This window comes from Haliotis cracherodii, unplaced genomic scaffold (assembly GCF_022045235.1).
Source record: "Haliotis cracherodii isolate W230 unplaced genomic scaffold, xgHalCrac1.p SCAF_1, whole genome shotgun sequence".
Classification (NCBI taxonomy): Eukaryota; Metazoa; Mollusca; class Gastropoda; order Lepetellida; family Haliotidae; genus Haliotis; species Haliotis cracherodii.
In genome coordinates, this window is record NW_027266264.1 from 73,118,915 (window position 1) to 73,140,913 (window position 21,999).

Genomic DNA, 21,999 nt, shown 5'->3' on the forward strand with positions numbered 1-21,999 from the left:
GTATTGTTATATGAAGATAGGTAATTATTAATGCATTGTTATATGAAGATCGGTATTAAATGATGCATTGTTGTATGAAGATAGGTATTTAATGATGTATTGTTATATGAGTATAAGTGTTTATTAATGCATTGTTATATGAAGATAGGTATTTAATGATGCATTGTTACATGAAGATCGGTATTAAATGATGCATTGTTATATGAAGATAGGTATTTAATGATGCATTGTTATATGAAGATCGGTATCAAATGATGCTTTGTTATATGAAGATAGGTATTTAATGATGCATTCTTATATGAAGATAGGTATTTAATGATGCATTGTTATATGAAGATCGGTATTAAATAATGCATTGTTATATGAAGATAGGTAATTATTAATGCATTGTTATATGAAGATCGGTATTAAATGATGCATTGTTATATGAAGATAGGTAATTATTAATGCATTGTTATATGAAGATCGGTATTAAATGATGCATTGTTATATGAAGATAGGTATTTAATGATGTATTGTTATATGAGTATAGGTGTTTATTAATGCATTGTTATATGAAGATCGGTATTAAATGATGCATTGTTATATGAAGATAGGTATTTAATGATGCATTGTTATATGAAGATCGGTATCAAATGATGCTTTGTTATATGAAGATAGGTATTTAATGATGCATTGTTATATGAAGATAGGTATTTAATGATGCATTGTTATATGAAGATAGGTATTAAATGATGCATTGTTATATGAAGATAGGTATTTAATGATGCATTGTTATATGAAGATCGGTATTAAATAATGTATTGTTATATGAAGATAGGTATTTAATGATGCATTGTTATATGAAGATCGGTATTAAATAATGTATTGTTATATGAAGATAGGTATTTAATGATGCATTGGTATATGAAAATATGTATTTATTGATGCATTGTTTTATGACTATAATCATTTTGTAATGCACAGTTTATATGAAGATAGTTTTTATTAATGCATAATTATATGAAGATAAGTATTTATTGATGAATTGTTATATGAACTGATCTTAATTCCACAGATTATCTAGTATTAAGCATGTTCACCTGGCCAATGTGACATTTGGATACTCGTTGAATGGCGAGTAAAAGCTGCTTTTGTGATCCCTAAACAGCTTACTGAGAATGATGTTGATTGCAGATTGATCAAAGCGATGACATTTATTGTACTTGTGTATGCCAGTGTCACAGATAATGACGTCCATTGGGTTTCGCGGACACATGCACTTAGGGCTCATGGCACAAGCCACCAATGGTTTAATGACGGCCTCACGTATCCACCGCTCGTTGTGAAGCAACAGGAAGCCACCGTGGTCTTCAGCGACTGGAGCTAGAGCACACACGTCTTCCTTCATGTAGATCATTGTCTCCATCAGAGTATGTTGTCCCACCGAGTGGACATCAGCGTAGGTGACAATGCCTCGTCTCTCCACGTCATCCAGCAGCTGGGGCATGGTTTTGTTCCAGAACCTCACAGAGGAGTCCACCCACACCAAGATATCCGTCTTTGGGAGGTTAGCCTGAGAAAAGCATGTGAGTGAGAAAAAACTGATTTTTGAAGGTCGGTATACAAACCATCTATAAATGAAATTATGTAGCTGTAAGCCTCTTTAATGAGTTACACTGTTTAGATTATTCATTACATAGGACTTGGATGTTGTATAAATTAACCCAAAAGATATTTGTCACTAAGATAAGTCTCACCTGGGCTCGTGTGACTTTTGTAATTGCGATGTTTCATAATGATCATAAATAACGTTTCGCATTTGTAGACAGTGAGACCTTGTGGTCTTAAGTGCAGCAATCCATTGTGCAGATTTAGGCCCTTAGTTATTCGGGAGAGCATAGATTTGAATCCCAGGTTTACCCCGGTCATAATCCCTGGTCTGACACGTGCTCGGGGTTCCCACCAAAATGATAACGTCACTGGTGGATTTCCACCCACACTAGGCTGTAACGCCGTGATAGAACGGATACAAACACAGTGTTAATGATGTCTGCGGTTTGTCTTGTCTCTGCGCAAAGTAGATCATCAGGCATTCTTAAGCCAACCACGCTGTCTCCACACCTCGAATACACCTCCATGTATTATGGATGATTGCTAGGTACAGAAACTGCCTCAACTGATGGTAGAACGCTCAAGCGTAACACGTACCTCCATGTAATATCATTCATCACAGAGCATACCTGTATGATGAAAGATTTCCAGGCGTAGCACTGTAAATCCTGCAGCTTCGGAGGCATCAACTCCACCGGGAAGCGCCTCAGTTCACAACGACAATCTCTCATCAGCTGTTGTTGCAAGTACAGTTAAAATAGAGACAGACGTTTGAGGGCTTATTGTTATCAGCGAAATGTATCCATTATTTAATGCAGATAGTGATTACGTATGTAAGTGTAAGCATAGTTATGTGCAGAAAGTGATTGGTAATGCATTGTTAAGTGCATTTGGTAATGCATATATGATGTGTTCAATCAGTAATTGGTACTGCACAGTTATTTTAAATGCACATATTGATAAGAAACGCACCGTTAGGTAAAGATGATAATGATTATTCGGTATTAAATTATATATACTGAACCGCAAAATAAACGTCATTGCATGAAAATTGTCATTTAGATAGCTGGGTAATTTTTGTCAAAGTTTCTAAATTTTAACATTGTCCGGAAAAATGAAAGTTGATGATAAAAAACAAAGCAGATGACAATATAACCAATCGCCCAAACGCATCACGGCAACGGCCATGGTAACCCGATGCATGGGAGTTCGGTGCAAATTGAAATGCATATGCGTTTCCCCATTTCTTGCCCTATAAAAATCCACCCAGATCGGATAACATTCATGCGTTATTGAATTGCTACCACATGCCCAGATTGACAAGAAATCAGCGACACCAAGCCCTTGGACGATTGCAAGCTTTACTAACCGCCCGGCAAGTAGCCAAAGCATTTCAAGTCCACGTAAGGACCATATACAGGGTCCAGCAACGGTACCAGACCACCAACACTACAGATGACCGACCACGTAGTGAAAGACCAAGGGTCACCCACCGACGTAAGGATCGTCAGATTGTGCGACAGCATCTTCAAGATCGCTTTGTTACTGCTGCGGAAACTGGGGAACATGTATCGTTAGTGTATTGATTAGAATGTGCAAAATTATGTTAGCAGTGCATTGTTTTTTGTTTTATGCCCACATTGTAATGCGATAAGTAGTGCATATAGTTATGTATAAATGCAGATTAGAAATGCACTGGTTCGTGCAGATTGTGATAAATAATATTTAATTGTCTTCACGCGAATCCAATCGAACTCGGGTCTCCGGCGTGACGAGCCAACCTTTTAACCACCAAGCTACCCCACCGTCCCTAAATAGTGTCATTTAGTTCTTCAATATGTATAGCTGAAATTTCGACTCCCCCATCCCCTGGTATATCACATGGCCGGCACAAAGTGTATTGCATTTACACCAGTTAACCATCAGGCAAATTCTCATCTTGTAATTGTAAAACGAGGGCGCCCCTACAAGATCGAGACTAGAGTTTTGTGTGTCCCGACTGACGTCATACAATAAGCTTCGGCGTTCTTCCTTATTTTGGGATAGTCTCAACCTCTCTCTAGTAATGTTGGTTACCATTGTACACTTCTCGGAGTAGGAGTACATTGCTTAATCTATCTGTTTTATTCACCTTTTTTCGTTGCCATGGTAACAGTCCCAGATCATAGTACACAAACGTGTAGTTACTGATGAGGGGGAAGACATTCTGATGGAGATTCTGGATGAGCCCCTGAGATTCGTTGAAGTGGTTATCGGAAGCTGCGGTGGCAAACATGACTCTCTTCCCCGAGGGGGGTTCTGGGAATAGCCCCAGCATGAGGCTGAGATGCTGGTGGTTGAGGTCCGACATGGTGGACAAGACACTTCTCAGGTTGTCCTCTGGTGTTGTAGGCCGGGGTCGAGGACAGGAGGACTCAACACAAGCCCAGCCTGGGGACAAAGCGAGACGAATGTACTTACTAACTGGTACACATTTGGAATCACGAATGGCATGCATCAGAACACGTGAATGACAACACATGTTAGCCTGGGAACAAGAACATGGAACAAGGAGCGTAACATTTTCCGGTTTACATCTAGAGGTTACAATTAATGATTAGTTTAAAACTGAGACATTGTTTGTGTGTAATGAGGATAATTATCAACTACGAGGTTGACACACACTTTGCATGTAATGTTTTGGTTTACAGACATGCAAAGTACGTTTCGACTGACTTGAATATATTTGCTGGAACTGCAACTTAGCCCGAACCTAGTCTTCCTTCAGTCATATAGGACACGGGTGGCCCAGTCGTCTAAGGCGCCGCAATTAGCTGTGCAGAGTTGCGTCTCTTGGGTACGCCAGAAATCTATGATTGTGGGTTCGAATCCCGGTTCCCCCCGATTATGCTTCTAGGTTTGTCGGCACCATACCCGTGCTCGTGGGTTTCACCGAAGTGGTAAACGTCTAAGACCTGCATCACTTCGGGCTTTCCTCCCACATTAAGCTGACACTCCGTGATATGACTGGAATACTGTTAAAAGCGGCGTTACACACACCTCACTCACTCACTCACTTGGTGAGTCATAGATCTGGCTATAGGACATGCTCCTGGATGGGTTCTTGTCATAAGACACTGACACAAGCGACAGAGCTGAGGAGGAGACACGAACCTGGGTGATCCTCCTCCTCTTCACATAACTTCACGGCAGTTTTCTTCCACAGGCCATGTGCTTGCAATGCTGTTACAATACAAGAACGTCATCAGCTGCTTATGAACGATTGTGGCGGTTGGGGGAGCCAAAAGACAAACTTTTCAAATGCAGTTTTTCTACGCCAGACATTTTGAAAGAAACTTGATATGTTGTATATCATAATCTTTCTTTTTTGTTCAAGGACTCACTCATTAATATTCTAGCCAAATGACGGGCTTTTTGCAGCCTAGGTTGTGGAGTAATAGTTTCCTCTTGTAAACGTTTCAAATTAGTTTTAAAAATAAAAAGATGATATACTGCCTAGCGTTGGCATATTTTAATATACTAAGTAATTCATTAATATTAATGTATGATTCTTTTACTGCCGATGTGACTTTTTCACATCACTCACGCATTCATTGATGTTATAACCTAATAATTTTAGCTTTGTGAAATTTCCTTAAAAATCAAGCTGACATGCCGTGATATAACTGACATACGGTTCAAATGGGCGTTAAACTTACTCACTCACCCACTCCAATACCAAATATGATTGAATATGCCTTAAAGATGCCAAACTACAGTCATATTGTTTCAAATTTCTTAAATTGCACAGATCGCTATTGAACAGCCAGAAAATTATTGTGTTTTGAAAGAGAAGATTATCGTTGAAGTACTCTAGTAAAAGATAATGAATACTCAAATAAGTTATGTACACCACCTGAGAATAAATTGTTCTTAGCTTTATCCTTGATTCCTCAATTTCATTAGAATCCAAAAAGGGTCCTGCAAATCTACCACCAAATCCTCGTCAAAGCTTTTAACAACAAATCATTCTTACAACATTCAACATATATAAAACGTCAAGAGAATGACCAGTCTTGGTTATCCACCGAAACATATTGAAAATCAAAGATGACACCAGGTGTTTGCGAAAAGCAAGGTCTAATCAAATAGTGTGAGAAAGTATATGAGACAAGTGGAGTTAATCACATTTGGAACTAGAACTTTCAACAGATTTATTTGACGTTATTCAATCTCAGACCAGGAACACATTTTCAAGTTTAAACCTTTTGATTTGTCCAACCTTTACACATCTATCACTCGTGATAAACTGAAAGAGAAATTAATTAATCTAATCAAAAGGACCTTTATTCCAAATATTTTCCATTGCATATTCATTGGATGTAGTAGAGTTGTTAAGAGCTCATATAACTCTTGCTCAACAGTTCTTTGATTAGGGTTACTACATTCAAGGCCTTAGTAAGCTTTCAAAAAGCGTCATGGTTAGCTGAACAATTGACTTGCCTTTGCATGTGTTTGTGGCAGGTGTCACCGATGGGGCAGGAAAACATTTTTGCGACCTGATATCATCATTATTTAGTAGTGATTCATAAAAGAAATATGCTTATGATATCATCGGAATCGTTCAATGGAACCTTAGCAGAGGTTTCTTATGATTATGGAAAGGTTTTTGTCACATATATTTCCATGTGCCAGTACATCCTTGTGTCACTTAATGAGGTCAAGTTTTGCTTCCACGTCTATCTGTTTCTTAAAAGAAACAAGAAAACCTATTTTATTGGAAACTTGTCGAGTATTCCAGACATACCCACAACTGTTTTTATTTAAAATATCACTGAACAAGGCCACACATATTACTCTCCCTGGATGTGAAATCGACAATTCCAATTGAGCATTTATATACAGCGTTAACGACCCTCGTAGCTGTTCACTATCACAGGCCATTACAGACGTTCAAAAGCAGGAGGAGTAGACATTTTATCTCCTAAGAGCTCCGTAAGCAGTGTGCAGAAAACAATGTGCCTCTTTCTGTGTGTGATATTGTTTATTCAAAATCCATATACTAACTTGAAATAGGATAGTAAAATAGGATACATTACATTTCAATATAAACACCACCACCCAAAAAAAATAATAATTTTTTTTTAAACAAATTAATAAAAAAATAAATAAATAAATAAATAAAAAACAACAACATAGAAATGGCTAAACCTGCCAGGGCAATGCTTTAAACCGAAAACATCTAATGAATTATAAGCCTTGATTACGAAGATATAACATTTAGTGTCTGTGCATAGAAATTCCAAATGACCAAGCTGTAGGTCCAGTTGGATGATTTCGATTTTCCAATCGAAAGCCTCTACATTTTATTTAAATGTCAAAGAAAGACACAGTTTGCTTATTATTAAGCTTCTCAATCAACATTCTCCATGAAATGCCTGTTTAAGCCATTCCAGAAATATTATGGCAGATATTCACATGAATTTACTAAATATGACCCGTCGCCCACCAACCTTTTCATGGCGTTTTCACATCTCCTTTCTCATTTGCACTTACTTTGTTATAAGTTTGTGTGAGTTGTGGCTGCTACCGACAGACTAGGACATGCGTACCCTTTTCGCGAACACTTGATTTTTTATGATCAATTCCTAACATTTGCATCAGGATTTTGCATTTTTACACCTGGAAACTGTTTCAGCAGATATTCGAGACTAGTTGTTCTTAGGCGTGGGCCTTGTGAATTAACTGTGTATGTAAACTGGACAGCCTTGTTATGCTAATCATAATTATATATGGTAAAATATGCCGTGAAATTTGCCAGATGTGGTAAATAAGATCCTCAATCCCCAGGACACTATTGGGGTCTGTTTTTTACCAAAGCGCAACCATATTCCGTACCTTGTATTTTCCTTGTGTAATCCTTCAGCAAAACATCAAACCTGACCTTCTGGAGGGGAACTGGAACATAGAGTATTATGTAAGTCGAATCTCAATATCCTAACATTTCATCAGCAGTGTCAGGTGGGTGCGAGTGCAAGAACGTGTCAGTCTGTCCGTACCTGCCTGCATGAATTTGAAATTTTATATCAGAATGTCTGCAGTTACATGATCTAAAAATATATTTTACCTGGTTGTATGAGGTCCACTAAATCTTCCAGGTGGGAAAAGTCAAATAGCCCTCTTCCAACTGGAACGAAATAATGTTTGGTCACCCTGTCACATAGTAATAATACCATCATAACAACATAAGCTTTAAACACAAGTGTTTTTAACTCTTAACTGCATACCTTGAATTTCCATTATAACAGTCCAATATCCAGTCTCGTGCTCATTTACATTCCTACTTTTCCTACTTCAAACTGTATGCGATAGCGGCACAACATGTTAGGAGGCACAGAACCTTAAATGAACCCTTAAAAAACCTTGCTATCATATCATAATATGACTAATGTATACTAAGCCGTACAAAAATGCATATGTCCCTTTACTCTCTGGAACGAATTAAAATTCCCAGGCTCAGCCGCCTTCTTCAAAACCGACGATCAAATGGTCGAGTTGAATGTTTTCATAGCTAAGATTGTGCATTTCGACGAAATCGATTCTAAGAAGGTCCGTGATTCATCGCTACTTACAGACCAGGCCGGATATATAAGCTGGGATCTTCGTCTCGAAGACGCTGACAATGAAGAGCACCACGATGACCAGAGCTGTAACAGTTTCATTTGGATTTGTTCACCATAATGTTATGATAACATACTAAGGCCATACTATTTATTTCCATCTTCTTTTCAGGTGTCGTTCAATAACAAGGCTATGGCGATATTTTACATTTCAAATTTAAGTAATGCTATTCACAGTTTTATTAAAATTAGAACGTTTACTCCTATACGAAAACTCTTGGAGATTCGCGGACCTCCATAAGTCACGTCAGGTGAATTTTCTAATCAGGCAATGGGCGTCGAGGCTTCACAATTCTCGATACGAGTGAGCAAAGCATTCACACAAGCATATCTTATTTTTGTATCTTGAAACCGAAATAATCGGAGATCTCCGAATGCAAAAATTAAAAGTCGTGCTAGCATATCATGTATGAATATTTTATAAATTCTGTCGTTTAGGACCGCCATGACATCTTCACCGCAAAAGCTGTACTATCAAGGATATACTCATGTTCTGTGGCGTTTTGTGTGTGTGGATAAAATAGAAATGTCTGCCTTGGAATCTCTTGAGTGTTCAGCATACGCTATATTATACTCAACATTCTTTAATATACTCTGACCGTTTCATGAAAATAGCGAGTGAACGTGATTCAAAATGGATAGCTCGTTTAAGACACTACCAACTTTGCCTACACATCTCTGAAACTCTGTGGTATGGTATGAACCTTACGAGATTTCCTAAACCGTGACATCGCTGCCATTGTGAGGTTAATAACATCAACGAAATATACTTGCCTGCTTTTTTCCTGTGCCGCGCCGGGCAACGTCCTCCCATGTTGAAGTATGTGTCGATAAAGTGTATTCAGATCTCACCTCAGCGAGTTTCCTTATCCGCAGGTGCAAGGTTCAGCTGTTGTAACACCATCCGGTAGTGACTCCTTTGTTTGTGTTGAAGGTTTAACTGTTCACCGCGCTAACTCGGAGTTCGAATGACATCTCAGTGGTCGTGTCATCCCCGATACTAGCTCGCCCTGGGTCAACTAAAAAAGTCATATTCAACTCCTAGTTGAATAACAATTAAAATATGTATATTAGACATTTGTAACACCAGTGTTACGCAGAACATACCATAGTATCTGACAGTAGTTTCAATAATTCCTTATTATGCACTTTATTTTAGTTAAACTATTTGATTGGCGTTAAGTGGAGCTAAATGGGATGTCTGAAACCCTAAGTTTTCCCATCAATTTTGTTTTATGTTGCAAAAAACAAAACAAAAATATTTTGTAAAAAATGTTTAAGAAATATATTGTGCGTTACCGTTCTAGCTTATGAAATACAGTGATTTTTTTAAAGATACACTTTAACATGAAAAAATGTCTGTCCTGGTACCGAGATGAATCAAAACTGAAAAACGTATGATCCTTCAATATTCCCAGAATGCCAAATAACAGAAATACTCCTTACTTCCTGAACTATAATGGCAGCAGTGCCCTTCAAGTGAGAGAAGACGTTGGACAATAATACGTTTATTTCCAGTGTCTGTACTGCATTTAGGACGAAACAAATGTCTTTCCACAACCATTTTATCAGAATATTAGAAAATATAAACTGGTCTCAACAATTCAAGGGAGTACACATTAAACAAAATTGTTATTAATGTCAATTTGTCTATAATGTAAGTGTCTGTGCTATTACCTTCAAACATGGACAGACACTGGTGGTAACAGCTCAGACATTCCCTGGTAACAGCACAGACTTATCCTCACCTTACATTTTCATTTCAAACTTTACCAATCAGTTGTATAATTACCATAATAACTCAAATAATTCCTCTTGGAATAACACAGACATTCAAGAGGTTATAAATTGTTTGATAGGCATTACTTACTTAGACGTTGACGGATGACAAGGTAGACACAATGTTATGGATAACAACTTCTTTAATACTGACAAAGCAAGGTTAAGCATGCAACATTTTGGTCTTTTTCAGATTAAGACGGCTCTTTCAGCAATAGAGAAGCAGAGAAGATACAGGTCCAGGCGAGAAAAAACCCCAGTGCTTTGCTTAGCATCGAGGAAATCATCACTACGGAAATCAATGTTATAATTTGTGAGAATAGAAACGAGAGCAATGTGGAGACAGGTGGTCATATGGAGAAAGGTGAGGGCAGTGTGGAGAAGCAGGTGGTGAAATAGAGAAGGATGAGGCAGTGTGGAGAAGACAGGTGGTGAAATGGAGAAGGAAGGGGCAGTGTGGAGAGGCAGGTGGTGAAATGGAGAAGGGTGAGGCCAGTGTGGAGAGGCAGGTGGTGAAATGGAGAAGGGTGGGGGCAGTGTGGAGAAGACAGGTGGTGTACTTGAGAAGGATGGGGCAGTATGGAGGGGGAAGACAGATGGTGAGATGGAGAAAGGTGAGGGCAGTATGGAGGGGGAAGACAGATGGTGAGATGGAGAAGGGTGAGGGCAGTGTGGAGAAGACAGGTGGGGAGGTTGAGAAGGGTGAGGGCAGTGTGGAGAAGACAGGTGGTGAGATGGAGAAGGGTGTGGGCAGTGTGGAGAAGACAGATGGTGAGATGGAGAAGGGTGAGGGCAGTGTGGAGAAGACAGGTGGTGAAATGGAGAAGGAAGGGGCAGTGTGGAGAAGACAGGTGGGGAGGTTGAGAAGGGTGAGGGCAGTGTGGAGAAGACAGATGGTGAGATGGAGAAGGGTGTGGGCAGTGTGGAGAAGACAGATGGTGAGATGGAGAAGGGTGAGGGCAGTGTGGAGAAGACAGGTGGTGAAATGGAGAAGGAAGGGGCAGTGTGGAGAGGCAGGTGGTGAAATGGAGAAGGGTGAGGCCAGTGTGGAGAGGCAGGTGGTGAAATGGAGAAGGGTGGGGGCAGTGTGGAGAAGACAGGTGGTGTACTTGAGAAGGATGGGGCAGTATGGAGGGGGAAGACAGATGGTGAGATGGAGAAAGGTGAGGGCAGTATGGAGGGGGAAGACAGATGGTGAGATGGAGAAGGGTGAGGGCAGTGTGGAGAAGACAGGTGGGGAGGTTGAGAAGGGTGAGGGCAGTGTGGAGAAGACAGGTGGTGAGATGGAGAAGGATGTGGCAGTGTGGAGAGGCAGGTTGTGAAATGGAGAAGGGTGAGGGCAGTGTGGAGAAGACAGGTGGTGAGATGGAGAAGGGTGAGGGCAGTGTGGAGAAGACAGATGGTGAGATGGAGAAGGGTGGGGCAGTGTGGAGAAGACAGATGGTGAGATGGAGAAGGGTGAGGGCAGTGTGGAGAAGACAGATGGTGAGATGGAGAAGGGTGGGGCAGTGTGGAGAAGACAGATGGTGAGATGGAGAAGGGTGAGGGCAGTGTGGAGAAGACAGATGGTGAGATGGAGAAGGGTGGGGCAGTGTGGAGAAGACAGGTGGTGAGATGGAGAAGGGTGAGGGCAGTCTGGAGAAGACAGATGGTGAGATGGAGAAGGGTGAGGGCAGTGTGGAGAAGACAGATGTGAGATGGAGAAGGGTGGGGCAGTGTGGAGAAGACAGATGGTGAGATGGAGAAGGATGAGGGTAGTGTGGAGAAGACAGATGGTGAGATGGAGAAGGGTGAGGGCAGTGTGGAGAAGACAGATGGTGTACTTGAGAAGGGTGTGGAGAGACAGGTGGTGTGATGGAAAGATGAAAATGTCAAACTGTTTGACTGCAAAAACTATCGACTCGATTCGCAGTGACTGTCAGCAACACTCAGCAGTAATAGATGAATTACATCAGTGTCTATTCCACACATCTTCATAATAAACTCAGAATTATCGGCCAAGTGATCGGTGATGAGTTACACTTAAGCGATACAGCTTCACTGACAAACGCCGACATTCATACAGTTTAGCTCTCACTTTTTGAAGGTTCAAAATTCAATGACGCCACACAAAGTGAAAATCAGTTCTTAATGAAGTATACATAATATTGACCACAACAACATCTTGAATATGTAGTGTTACCAAACGTCTACAATACATTGTACGTCGAGTACGGTACTTTCTTGGCTACAATCTGGATAACACACACACACACACACACACACACACACAACCAATGCTTGCTGTAAAAGGCGACTATGCTTGTTGTAAGAGGCGAGTAATGGGATCTGGTGGTCAGGCTCGCTGACTTGGTTGAAGCATGTCATCGAATGACAATTGCGTGGATCGATGCTCATGGTGTCAATCACTGGATTGTCTGGTCCAGACTCGATTGTTTACAGAGCGCCGTCATTAAGCTGGAATATTGCTGAGTGTAGCGTTAAACAACAAACAAACAAAGGTGAGCTATGGGACCATCACGCCGTCAGTGGGTGGCAGGTCATGGCAATACTCTCTGAATAGGTCGGGTTAAAATCTCAATATATACTATACAAAAGAAGTTAAAGAGTTTTTCATATGACTATGGTTAATCAGTCATGGCTGATTGTATTGCAAACCACAGTCTAATAAATGTGGGTGTTCATTAATTTGATTTGAGTAGTATATGATGTGACAGTGTGAATGCTAAATTACTGTCCGTAAATATCATTTTTGACATTGATTTCTGATCAACTTGTATTGTATCTCTTGCCTTGTACGAATCCACATGTATATGTACTTGCATATATTAAATGATAAACACCGCTGTTAGTGAGCCCATAAACAGGCTTCACGCATTTCGGCATAAAACTAGTAACTCTCATGAAAGGGACAATTATGTTTCGCAAAATATCGCAAATTATCCGCGGACTTTGTGGAGCTTTGGCGAAATAAAGTAAAACTGAAAGACTTTTCCCTTGTGTATGTGAATCTTTCTTACTTGCTAGGATACAAGAAAGTAAACTCATGCATGTATTCAAAGGAAACGAGATACCATTCTGTATCTATATCTAACAAATTTATTTACTATAATACGTTGAAAAATTCTTGGTATAAAAGGCAAAATACCGGTGGAAATTATAGGAATGGATAACTGAATATCAGCAAAAAACTGTTTTAATGTACGGGTTTATGGGAAATATCGCTTTCTCATATCGTTTTATCGCTTTCTCCCCTCGTTCTATCGCTTTCTCACTTTATTGCTTTCTCGAATGGTGCTATCGCTTTCTCGTCACGTGTTATCGCTTTCTCGTCTCGTGTTATCGCGTTATCGCTTTCTCGCGGCCGGAATTGATGGCTCCTCTCGGCCACCATAGAATCACCGTAGTGACTGTTTTAATTTCATGTAGATGACATGTTTTGCATGCCTTGGCTTTGTGACCTTGACCTTCGCTAACGTCAACGAAGAACATGCCCAACTGTTTTGGGAACACCCGATGGAATCATTGCAAATATACAATTATATTTATGAGTGTCAGCCTCGGTTAATTTGTGGCTCACATTTAGTTGGGACTTAAAATGGCATAGATAAGCGTATAAATATTCATCAGTTTGAAGATATAATATAATACAGCGTGCGACATGAGGTTGATGTTATGTTTAACTGAAACTAAGCCTGCTTTGAAAACAGGGTCTATATGCACTCCTCTATCGACAAAAAACAGCAGCGTTTTAGAATTCAGAAATATGTTTTCAGCATGATCCAGCAGGTACTCACATGGCAGTGTACACGGTAAACTTACACGTATCTAATGAAATATCGTGAAGTTCATAAAATCAAATAATAATATTTAATTCGAATTTTTTTTACAGGAGTGTCAAACGCTGTGTTACTAATGTTATGCAAATGCTGTCTGATAATTTAAAATCACAGGTCAAATCAGTTGTTTTATCATGTGTTTGCAAAAATGGCAACTTATGAGTACACATGCCAGCGTTGCCTACCTGTCACTTATCAAGCAATGCGGTGGCGTTCTCGATAACACTATCTCGCTTTGCAACGCGTGAGTCAACAAAATTCAAAATGGCGGGCGAGCGGACAAATCTCCTGCTCCATGGCCTGGGAACGTTGATCATCGCGACGGCTACGATTACCTTAATGGTTGCTGTGTTCACGGACAATTGGATACAGTCCCCTGTGGAGGGGTCCGGATTCCAGAAGGCAGGTTTATGGAAGATCTGTCTGGTTAACTACGTCATACATAGAAATGTACAGACCCCTAAAGGCTTAGTTGGGTGTTACAGTTTTGCCGACCCAATTTTCTATGATGTTCAGGATTGGATACACCCCAGTAAGTATAAGACTAAATATTTCATACTGTAATTTATAAACACTTGGCAGTAACACTCTATTGATATTGCTGTGTTTCTAATGTATGTCAGATACCTTATATCCTATTTCCGGTAACGTCAACACAGAAATCGTTACAAAAATACCGAACCTCGAAGATCCAGGCTGGAATAGGTCTTCAGCAACCCATGCTTGCCGTAAAAGGCGACTGTGCTTGTCGTAAGATGCGACTAACGGGATAGGGTGGTCAGGCTCGCTGACATGGTTGATGAATGTCATCGGATCCAAATTACGTGGATCGATGCTCATGATGTCAATCACTGGATTGTCTGGTCCAGACCCGATTATTTACAGACCGCCGTCATATAGCTTGAATACAGCTGAGTGCGGCGTTAAACAACAAACCAACCACAAAATACCATTTATCATGATGATCGTGGTCATAATGTCGTAATAATGAGTTGTTCATTCCAACAAGCTTCTTTCTAACTTAAATAACCGCGGTAAAATATGTATTTGGTTCCTAATTGTAACCTATGTATGTTACATAGTTACATATAATTCTAAGTTTTAAACCCTTTTTTATTTTGAACAAGTTGTTTCGAATCAAATCACTTTGGAACCGCTGCTATGACTCTGCTTGAATGTGAGGACAGTGTTCATAACAGACTTTCACATTGTTTGTTTACGTTATGGATAATCTTGTCATGAGGTCAAGCTCGTGTGTTGACTGTCATACACCAATTCAGTCTACGCATTGCTGTTATGATGCGGGAGGAATGTTAGCGTTGTTATCGTCATAGGCCATTTTCAACAATACAACTTGCTTTCGGGGAATGATGCAGCCATACTCGGGAATGGGAGGATAGTACTTGACCTGCCTCGTCAGTGTGTAATTAACCAGGATGTAGCTTACATTTCTGATAATACTCGATGCACGGAGACGGAAACCCTTATCTCTAAGGATACAAATAAACAATATTCAAACTTTTTTTTATCCTGACAATTCCTGAATAACAAAACAAAATGGTTATTTCTATTTTATCTTATTACAATTATTTATAATGGTCACCCAATTTAACGCTTTTTACATCATTTATCTGAAGCTTGCTATATGGCTCCGTTACATTGACCTTCTGTCGCCCAGCTTCAAGTTGCTACCGAAACATTTGTAGCAATGTATTTGTAGTTTGTATTTCAAAAGCCTCTTGGCCACTCATCTGTAAGTATAACATTATCAATAGTCCATGAATATGTTCAAAGTTGGCATCGCATTTCACTGCATTTCCGTGTATTTATTCCGTATCAATATCTGTCAGTTATACTTTGGTAAATATGCCCGTTGTCCATATTTGGATTGACCGCTGTTTTCAAGTCTATATGATGTCTCTTTGTTTTAGTGTGGCTGAAGGCAGTCAAGGGCATGTTGGTGATGTCTCTGTTCTTCAACGTCTTCAACCTGTTCTCCTCGGCCTTCTACCTGGTTCAGGGGAGGGCACATCTCCTCATCCCCATCACTGTCCTAGGCAGCATATCAAGTAAGCTCCATCCTCCTGAGTTTTCACAACTCCTGATCCTACAGCTACCAAGCCATGCATTTTTTTTTTTTTAAATATCAAATAGTCTGTCCGTGATGCGTTTGTAATAGTTGCAATGAGTTTACACTAGGATACACGGTCGTCAATAAGACTTTTATGTACATGTATATCACTCTCCGATAAGCAAAGTATATACATTTCAGTCAATGCACCCCAATTGTACCACCCAATCCCGCAGTCATAAAACCTTTGACACGCCAATTCAGAAGTGTTGGAAAATAATCACTGTGGGGTTGAGACCTAATAATGTCCTTAAGATGTTACGAGTACAAGACAAGACATAATCATGTCCTTACAATTGTACGAGTATAAGACAAGACCTAACAATGTCCTTAAAAGTTTGACCCGTGAAGATCCGGGGTAGACTAGGTCTTCAACAACCCATGCTTGCTGTAAAAGGCGACTATGCTTGTCGTAAGAGGCGACTAACTGGATCGAGTGGTCGATGCATGTCATCGATCCAAATAGCGTGGATCGATGCTCATGAGGTCAATCACTGGATTGTCTGGTCCAGGCTCGATTATTTACAGACCGCCGTCATACAGCTGGAATATTGCTGAGTGCGGCGTTAAACAACAAACCAGCCAACCAACCTTAAAATGTTACGAGTACAAGACAAGACATAATAATGTCCATACAAGTGTACGAGTACCAGACAAGACCTAATAATGTCCTTACAATTGTACGAGTATAAGACAAGACCTAACAATGTCCTTAAAAGTTTGACCCGTGAAGATCCGGGGTAGACTAGGTCTTCAACAACCCATGCTTGCTGTAAAAGGCGACTATGCTTGTCGTAAGAGGCGACTAACTGGATCGAGTGGTCGATGCATGTCATCGATCCAAATAGCGTGGATCGATGCTCATGAGGTCAATCACTGGATTGTCTGGTCCAGGTTCGATTATTTACAGACCGCCGTCATACAGCTGGAATATTGCTGAGTGCGGCGTTAAACAACAAACCAGCCAACCAACCTTAAAATGTTACGAGTACAAGACAAGACATAATAATGTCCATACAAGTGTACGAGTACAAGACAAGACCTAATAATGTCCTTACAATTGTACGAGTATAAGACAAGTCCTTAAAATGTTACTAGTACAAGGGAGGGACATAAAGGGAGGGGTCCTATCAAACGCCCTGCGTTCCTCTGTTTACTCTTCATGGTGTCTGTAGGGGCGGTCGGGTAGCCTAGTGGTTAAAGCGTTCGCTCGTCTCGCCGAAGACCCGGGCTCGATTCCCGACATGGGTACAATGTGTGAAGCCCATTTCTGGTGTCCCCCGCCGTGATATTGCTTGAATATTGCTAAAAGCGGCTTAAAACCATACTCACTCACTCACTCGCTCATGGTGTCTGTTTCAGCGGTCATGATATCGTGTGGAACGTCCTTGTACAGGTACAGCTCGAACGACCCCTACTGGCTTCCGCTTCCTGATTCCAACCAGTTAGATTGGTCCTACTACACAAGCGTGGCTACCATATTCATCATGATGATTGGTTCCAGCATGCACGGGATACAGGCCTTGCTTCTGTGCTGCAGTAGGGAAAAGTCAATGCGGAAATACTAACCGGGACAAGAGGAAGCAGTGTTGTCCAGATATTGTCTGGACCTTTGGGGAGACAATTAACACGCATAATTTCCCTATATTTCTTACTTCATGACAGGCGTGATCGTTTTTCTACCGAATTATTTTGTGGTATTTGAATAGTATTTTTAAGGGAAAATGACCCAGAAAACATCAGGGTGAAGAAACATGCAACAGAACACTGCAGATTCAGAGCATTGAAGATCGTCGCTGTAGATGCAGAACAGTCAAGACCGTCATTGTAGATGCAGAACAGCAGTGTTAGAAATAAAAAGTGCCAGTCTGCCATCAGGACCCACCGACTTTAGAAGATGCAGGCCCACATTACAAAGCTGCAACTTTTTGTGATAAATAAATAGAGAGATAGATTTACTGCGGGCCATAAGGACCCACATAAATTTGACACTATGGGCCCGACACGAGATCTACAAATCACAGACCTACGCACAGGCGCTCATTTCGAACACTGTGGAAGATGCAGGACAGAAATGGACATTTCGTCACTGTAGATGCAGGGCAGTGAAGGTCGTGACTGTAGATGCAGGACAGTGAAGGTCGTCACCGTAGATGCAGGGCAGTGAAGGTCGTCACTGTAGATGCAGGACAGTGAAGGTCGTCACCGTAGATGCAGGGCAGTGAAGGTCGTCACTGTATATGCAGGACAGTGAAGGTCGTCACTGTATATGCAGGGCAGTGAAGGTCGTCACTGTATATGCAGGGCAGTGAAGGTCGTCACTGTATATGCAGGGCAGTGAAGGTCGTCACTGTAGATGCAGGGCAGTGAAGGTCGTCACTGTAGATGCAGGACAGTGAAGGTCGTCACTGTAGATGCAGGGAAGTGAAGGTCGTCACTGTAGATGCAGGGCAGTGAAGGTCGTCACTGTATATGCAGGACAGTGAAGGTCGTCACTGTAGATGCAGGGTAGCGAAGGTCGTCACTGTAGATGCAGGACAGTGAAGGTCGTCACTGTAGATGCAGGACAGTGAAGGTCGTCACTGTAGATGCAGGGTAGCGAAGGTCGTCACTGTAGATGCAGGACAGTGAAGGTCGTCACTGTAGATGCAGAACAGTGAAGGTCGTCACTGTATATGCAGGACAGTGAAGGTCGTCACTGTAGATGCAGGGCAGTGAAGGTCGTCACTGTAGATGTTCAGCGGGCATTTCCGGGTTGTGTTTATTGTATGTTTTACCGAAATTGTATGGATTATTTCTGATGCAGTATGATGCGTTTGAACCAGACATCACTGTGTCTGTTCGCTGCAGACAGACAGACTGCCGTAAAAACCCTTGAATCGGATGCATCAACACAATTTGTGTCATGTCAGGGTTCCACCGGTGAGGATATATCTTCTGTATGGCGATGGTCCTATTTAGATTATATATAACACGGTTATATGATGGACAAACATTCAGTATTGACGTGTAGCAAGGTTAAAGGGTACATCACACAATTACACAGGTGCCAGTTGCATTGATACTAATTCATCTGTTAATCCAAGTCATTCGCCAGGGATCGCTAGTTGCATTGATACCAATACCCTTGTTAATCCAAGGAATTCGTCAGGGATGGCTGAATTGATAACAATACCCTTGTTAATCTAAGTAATATGTAAGGCGTCCATGGCTGAATTGATAACAATACCCTTGTTAATCTAAGTAATATGTAAGGGGTTCATGGCTGAATTGATAACAATACCCTTGTTAATCTAAGTAATATGTAAGGGGTCCATGGCTGAATTGATAACAATACCCTTGTTAATCTAAGTAATATGTAAGGGGTCCATGGCTGAATTGATAACAATACCCTTGTTAATCTAAGTAATATGTAAAGGGTCCATGGTTAAATTGATACCAGTGCCACTGATAATACAAGGAATACCCCAAGGGCCGCTAGTTGCATTGATACCAATACCGTAACACTTGTTTAACCAAGGAATTCAGGGATACAAACATTTTTATTATGTATTTCCATTTAATTCATCGTATTAATGAGAACATCGAGAACTGTATAAATGCAGCAGTTTCTTAATAACGTGATCTGTGTGGCCACTCTCTGTTCATCAAGGGTAAGGGTGGGGGTGGGTGGGGTCGACTGATTAAGTCAAGCCAGTGTCTAGTCCAGATGTTGCTCGTCATGTGCTTCGATCATGTATTGTGCCCCGTTTTTAGAGTTGATTATTTGTGACCAACCATGAGATAAGGGACCTCATGGGTGAAAAATCACATTGTGACTTTTCATTATATTTTAAAAACAACAGCATCTTCGAAACACAAAAAATACAATTCGCAAGCTTCAATTCATATGTATTACATAGATACATGACATCACACGTCTTTATGACGTCATAGCACAATTGTATCCCCGCACCCATAAGGTTCCTTTTATCACGGTGGGTCACGTTTGTTATTTGTTTGGTTTCTTGCTACGAATGACATGTTGACATGTTACACTAACAACATTGATTCTTGTTTTTTATTACTTTATGTTATAAAGAGGATTGAAACTATCCCTGAAGATCAGTTTGAAGCTTTGTGTATTTTATCACCAATGAATAAATTTTAATAAAATAATACGATTCTGGAACCAAAACGCAACCCGGCGTTTAAAAAAAAATGATTCACTTCTAGGGCCGGGAAGACACGGAGAACTCAGAAAAATATGAATATACCTGGTTTATCGGTATACGTGCCACGCAACCAATTTGTTGTTTAGTCGTATGAAGAGACAATCTATAACCATCTGACTTTGCAGAGTTCCACGACATGGGTCACCGTGTTTGAGTTGTCTGTGCACATATGTCAACTTGTCTGCACACAAGGGGCGGTCGGGTAGCCTAGTGGTTAAAGCGTTCGCTCGTCACGCCGAAGACCCGGGTTCGATTCCCGACATTGGTACAATGTGTGAAGCCCATTTCTGGTGTCACCCGCCGTGATATTGCTGGAATATTGCTAAAAGCGGCGTAAAACCATACTCACTCACTCACTCACTCACTCGTCTGCAAACAGGCGGGTAGCGTCTTGCGAAAATTAAGATTTGGCAATATCAAAATGTTCTTTGATTTTAAGTTTGATTTCTAAAATAGATGAACAAAAGAGTGTCAGGATAACATGAAGACGAACAAGGGAGAAACTCGACATAATGATCCACTAGTGAAGGTATATACACGATCGTTAACATCAATTGGAAAGTTGATAAAAAAAACTAATTTCAATATTTCTTTATACGATGTCAGTTTCAGTTTATTCTTCTATATTACTTGTGTTCACGGGTTTTACGCTTTTAGATGTATTTGGTGTCGTAGCTGTTACAGTTAATCCGTGTTCAAAATCAAAGCCACTGTTTAGTGTAGTCCAGGAGACACTGGAGTGCTACTGTATAGATTGAGTTACAAAATGACCTCTCTTCGGGATTTCATATCTGGTGTTGTTCTGTGAAAGTTGATTGATATATTTGCCTTGTCTTGCTAACAATGACTATATATATCTTATTGTTGTATTTAGAACATTGTTTTTTTATTTAGTTCTGTTTAAAATAGGGTTGAAACTATCTCCAGACCAAATTGGAGAGTGCGTATTGTATCACTTGTGAAATGTTGAGGACCACTTATGAGAAGTTATTGGAAGTAAGATACAACATGCCAGTTTAAAGACGATCTGCTAACACGTACTTTTGATTGTTAACCATTGTGATCAACTCTCATTTGTGAATATGACACTATCATCTGTGAATAAATATATTTGTCTAAAATTATCGTCTTGTACTATTACATCGTCAGCCTTGATAGCTGTAGAATATACCAAGCTATGTTAAAGATGCCTGGTAAACGTTATTGTCATGTCAACCGAAGTCCGCTCTTGACCAGTAGTAGCTGGTGAGGGAGCTGGTGTCACGCAGGTTTAAACTGTATTCCAGTTATATCACGGCGTGTCGCGAAGGAATATCCCCAGTGACGAAGGTCGTAGATGTTACCTGTTCAGTCAAGAGCACTGGGATGTTGGTTGGTTGGTTAGGTTTGTTGTTTAACGCCGCACTCAGCAATATTCCAGCTAAATGACGGCGCTCTGTAAATAATCGAGTCTGGGCCAGACAATCCAGTGATTAAGATCATGAGCATCGATCCACGCAATTGGGATCGATGACATGCATCAACCAAGTCAGCGAGCCTGACCACCCGATCCCGTTAGTCGCCTTTTACGACAAGCATAGTCACCTTTTACGGCAAGCATGGGTTGCTGAAGACCTATTCTACCCCGGAATCTTCACGGGTCGCACTGGGATGTTCCAATAAAGGTTTACATGTCTGCAATCACACGATGTGGAACACGGAAACAGTGGTAGATAAAGTGAGTATGGATTCACGCTGAGGTTGACAGCACACGAGTATATAGGACACTGAATTGACACCCGTCT

At 40.7% G+C, this 21,999-nt stretch overlaps 3 protein-coding genes across 3 annotated transcripts; 2 read left to right on the forward strand and 1 right to left on the reverse strand.

Annotated features, from left to right (window-relative positions):
- Nucleotides 1-1,078: 1,078 nt before the first annotated feature.
- On the reverse strand, nucleotides 1,079-9,066 carry LOC139457431 (uncharacterized). Its single transcript, XM_071238832.1, has 8 exons — nucleotides 9,027-9,066; nucleotides 8,205-8,279; nucleotides 7,700-7,759; nucleotides 7,471-7,530; nucleotides 4,747-4,815; nucleotides 3,725-4,023; nucleotides 2,223-2,327; nucleotides 1,079-1,555 (listed from the first exon to the last, which is right to left on the reverse strand). The coding sequence occupies exons 1-8, from the start codon at nucleotides 9,064-9,066 to the stop codon at nucleotides 1,079-1,081; spliced, it is 1,185 nt and encodes a 394-aa protein (XP_071094933.1).
- A 2,288-nt stretch (nucleotides 9,067-11,354) lies between these two features.
- LOC139457442 (uncharacterized) lies at nucleotides 11,355-11,886 on the forward strand. The gene is made up of 2 exons (XM_071238840.1): nucleotides 11,355-11,557; nucleotides 11,748-11,886. The coding sequence occupies exons 1-2, from the start codon at nucleotides 11,355-11,357 to the stop codon at nucleotides 11,884-11,886; spliced, it is 342 nt and encodes a 113-aa protein (XP_071094941.1).
- Nucleotides 11,887-14,129: 2,243 nt separating this feature from the next.
- LOC139468336 (uncharacterized) lies at nucleotides 14,130-18,175 on the forward strand. The gene is made up of 3 exons (XM_071250244.1): nucleotides 14,130-14,402; nucleotides 15,802-15,939; nucleotides 17,364-18,175. Exons 1-3 carry the CDS (start codon nucleotides 14,135-14,137, stop codon nucleotides 17,567-17,569), a joined length of 612 nt encoding a protein of 203 aa, XP_071106345.1. The 5' UTR covers nucleotides 14,130-14,134; the 3' UTR covers nucleotides 17,570-18,175.
- Nucleotides 18,176-21,999: the final 3,824 nt, after the last annotated feature.

What these genes read in the sequence shown, in the direction of transcription:
- LOC139457431 (XM_071238832.1), bottom strand. Translation starts at nt 9,066, where the DNA reads ATGGGAGGACGTTGCCCGGCGCGGCACAGGAAAAAAGCAG. An exon ending in GCGGCACAGGAAAAAAGCAG is followed by an intron (nt 8,280 to 9,026) that starts GCAAGTATATTT and finishes AAACTGTTACAG; the next exon opens with CTCTGGTCATCGTGGTGCTC. An exon ending in TTATATATCCGGCCTGGTCT is followed by an intron (nt 7,760 to 8,204) that starts GTAAGTAGCGAT and finishes ATTTCGTTCCAG; the next exon opens with TTGGAAGAGGGCTATTTGAC.
- LOC139468336 (XM_071250244.1), top strand. Translation starts at nt 14,135, where the DNA reads ATGGCGGGCGAGCGGACAAATCTCCTGCTCCATGGCCTGGGAACGTTG. An exon ending in TCAGGATTGGATACACCCCA is followed by an intron (nt 14,403 to 15,801) that starts GTAAGTATAAGA and finishes TCTTTGTTTTAG; the next exon opens with TGTGGCTGAAGGCAGTCAAG. An exon ending in TGTCCTAGGCAGCATATCAA is followed by an intron (nt 15,940 to 17,363) that starts GTAAGCTCCATC and finishes TGTCTGTTTCAG; the next exon opens with CGGTCATGATATCGTGTGGA.
- LOC139457442 (XM_071238840.1), top strand. Translation starts at nt 11,355, where the DNA reads ATGGAGAAGGGTGAGGGCAGTGTGGAGAAGACAGGTGGTGAGATGGAG. An exon ending in CAGTGTGGAGAAGACAGATG is followed by an intron (nt 11,558 to 11,747) that starts GTGAGATGGAGA and finishes AGGGTGGGGCAG; the next exon opens with TGTGGAGAAGACAGATGGTG.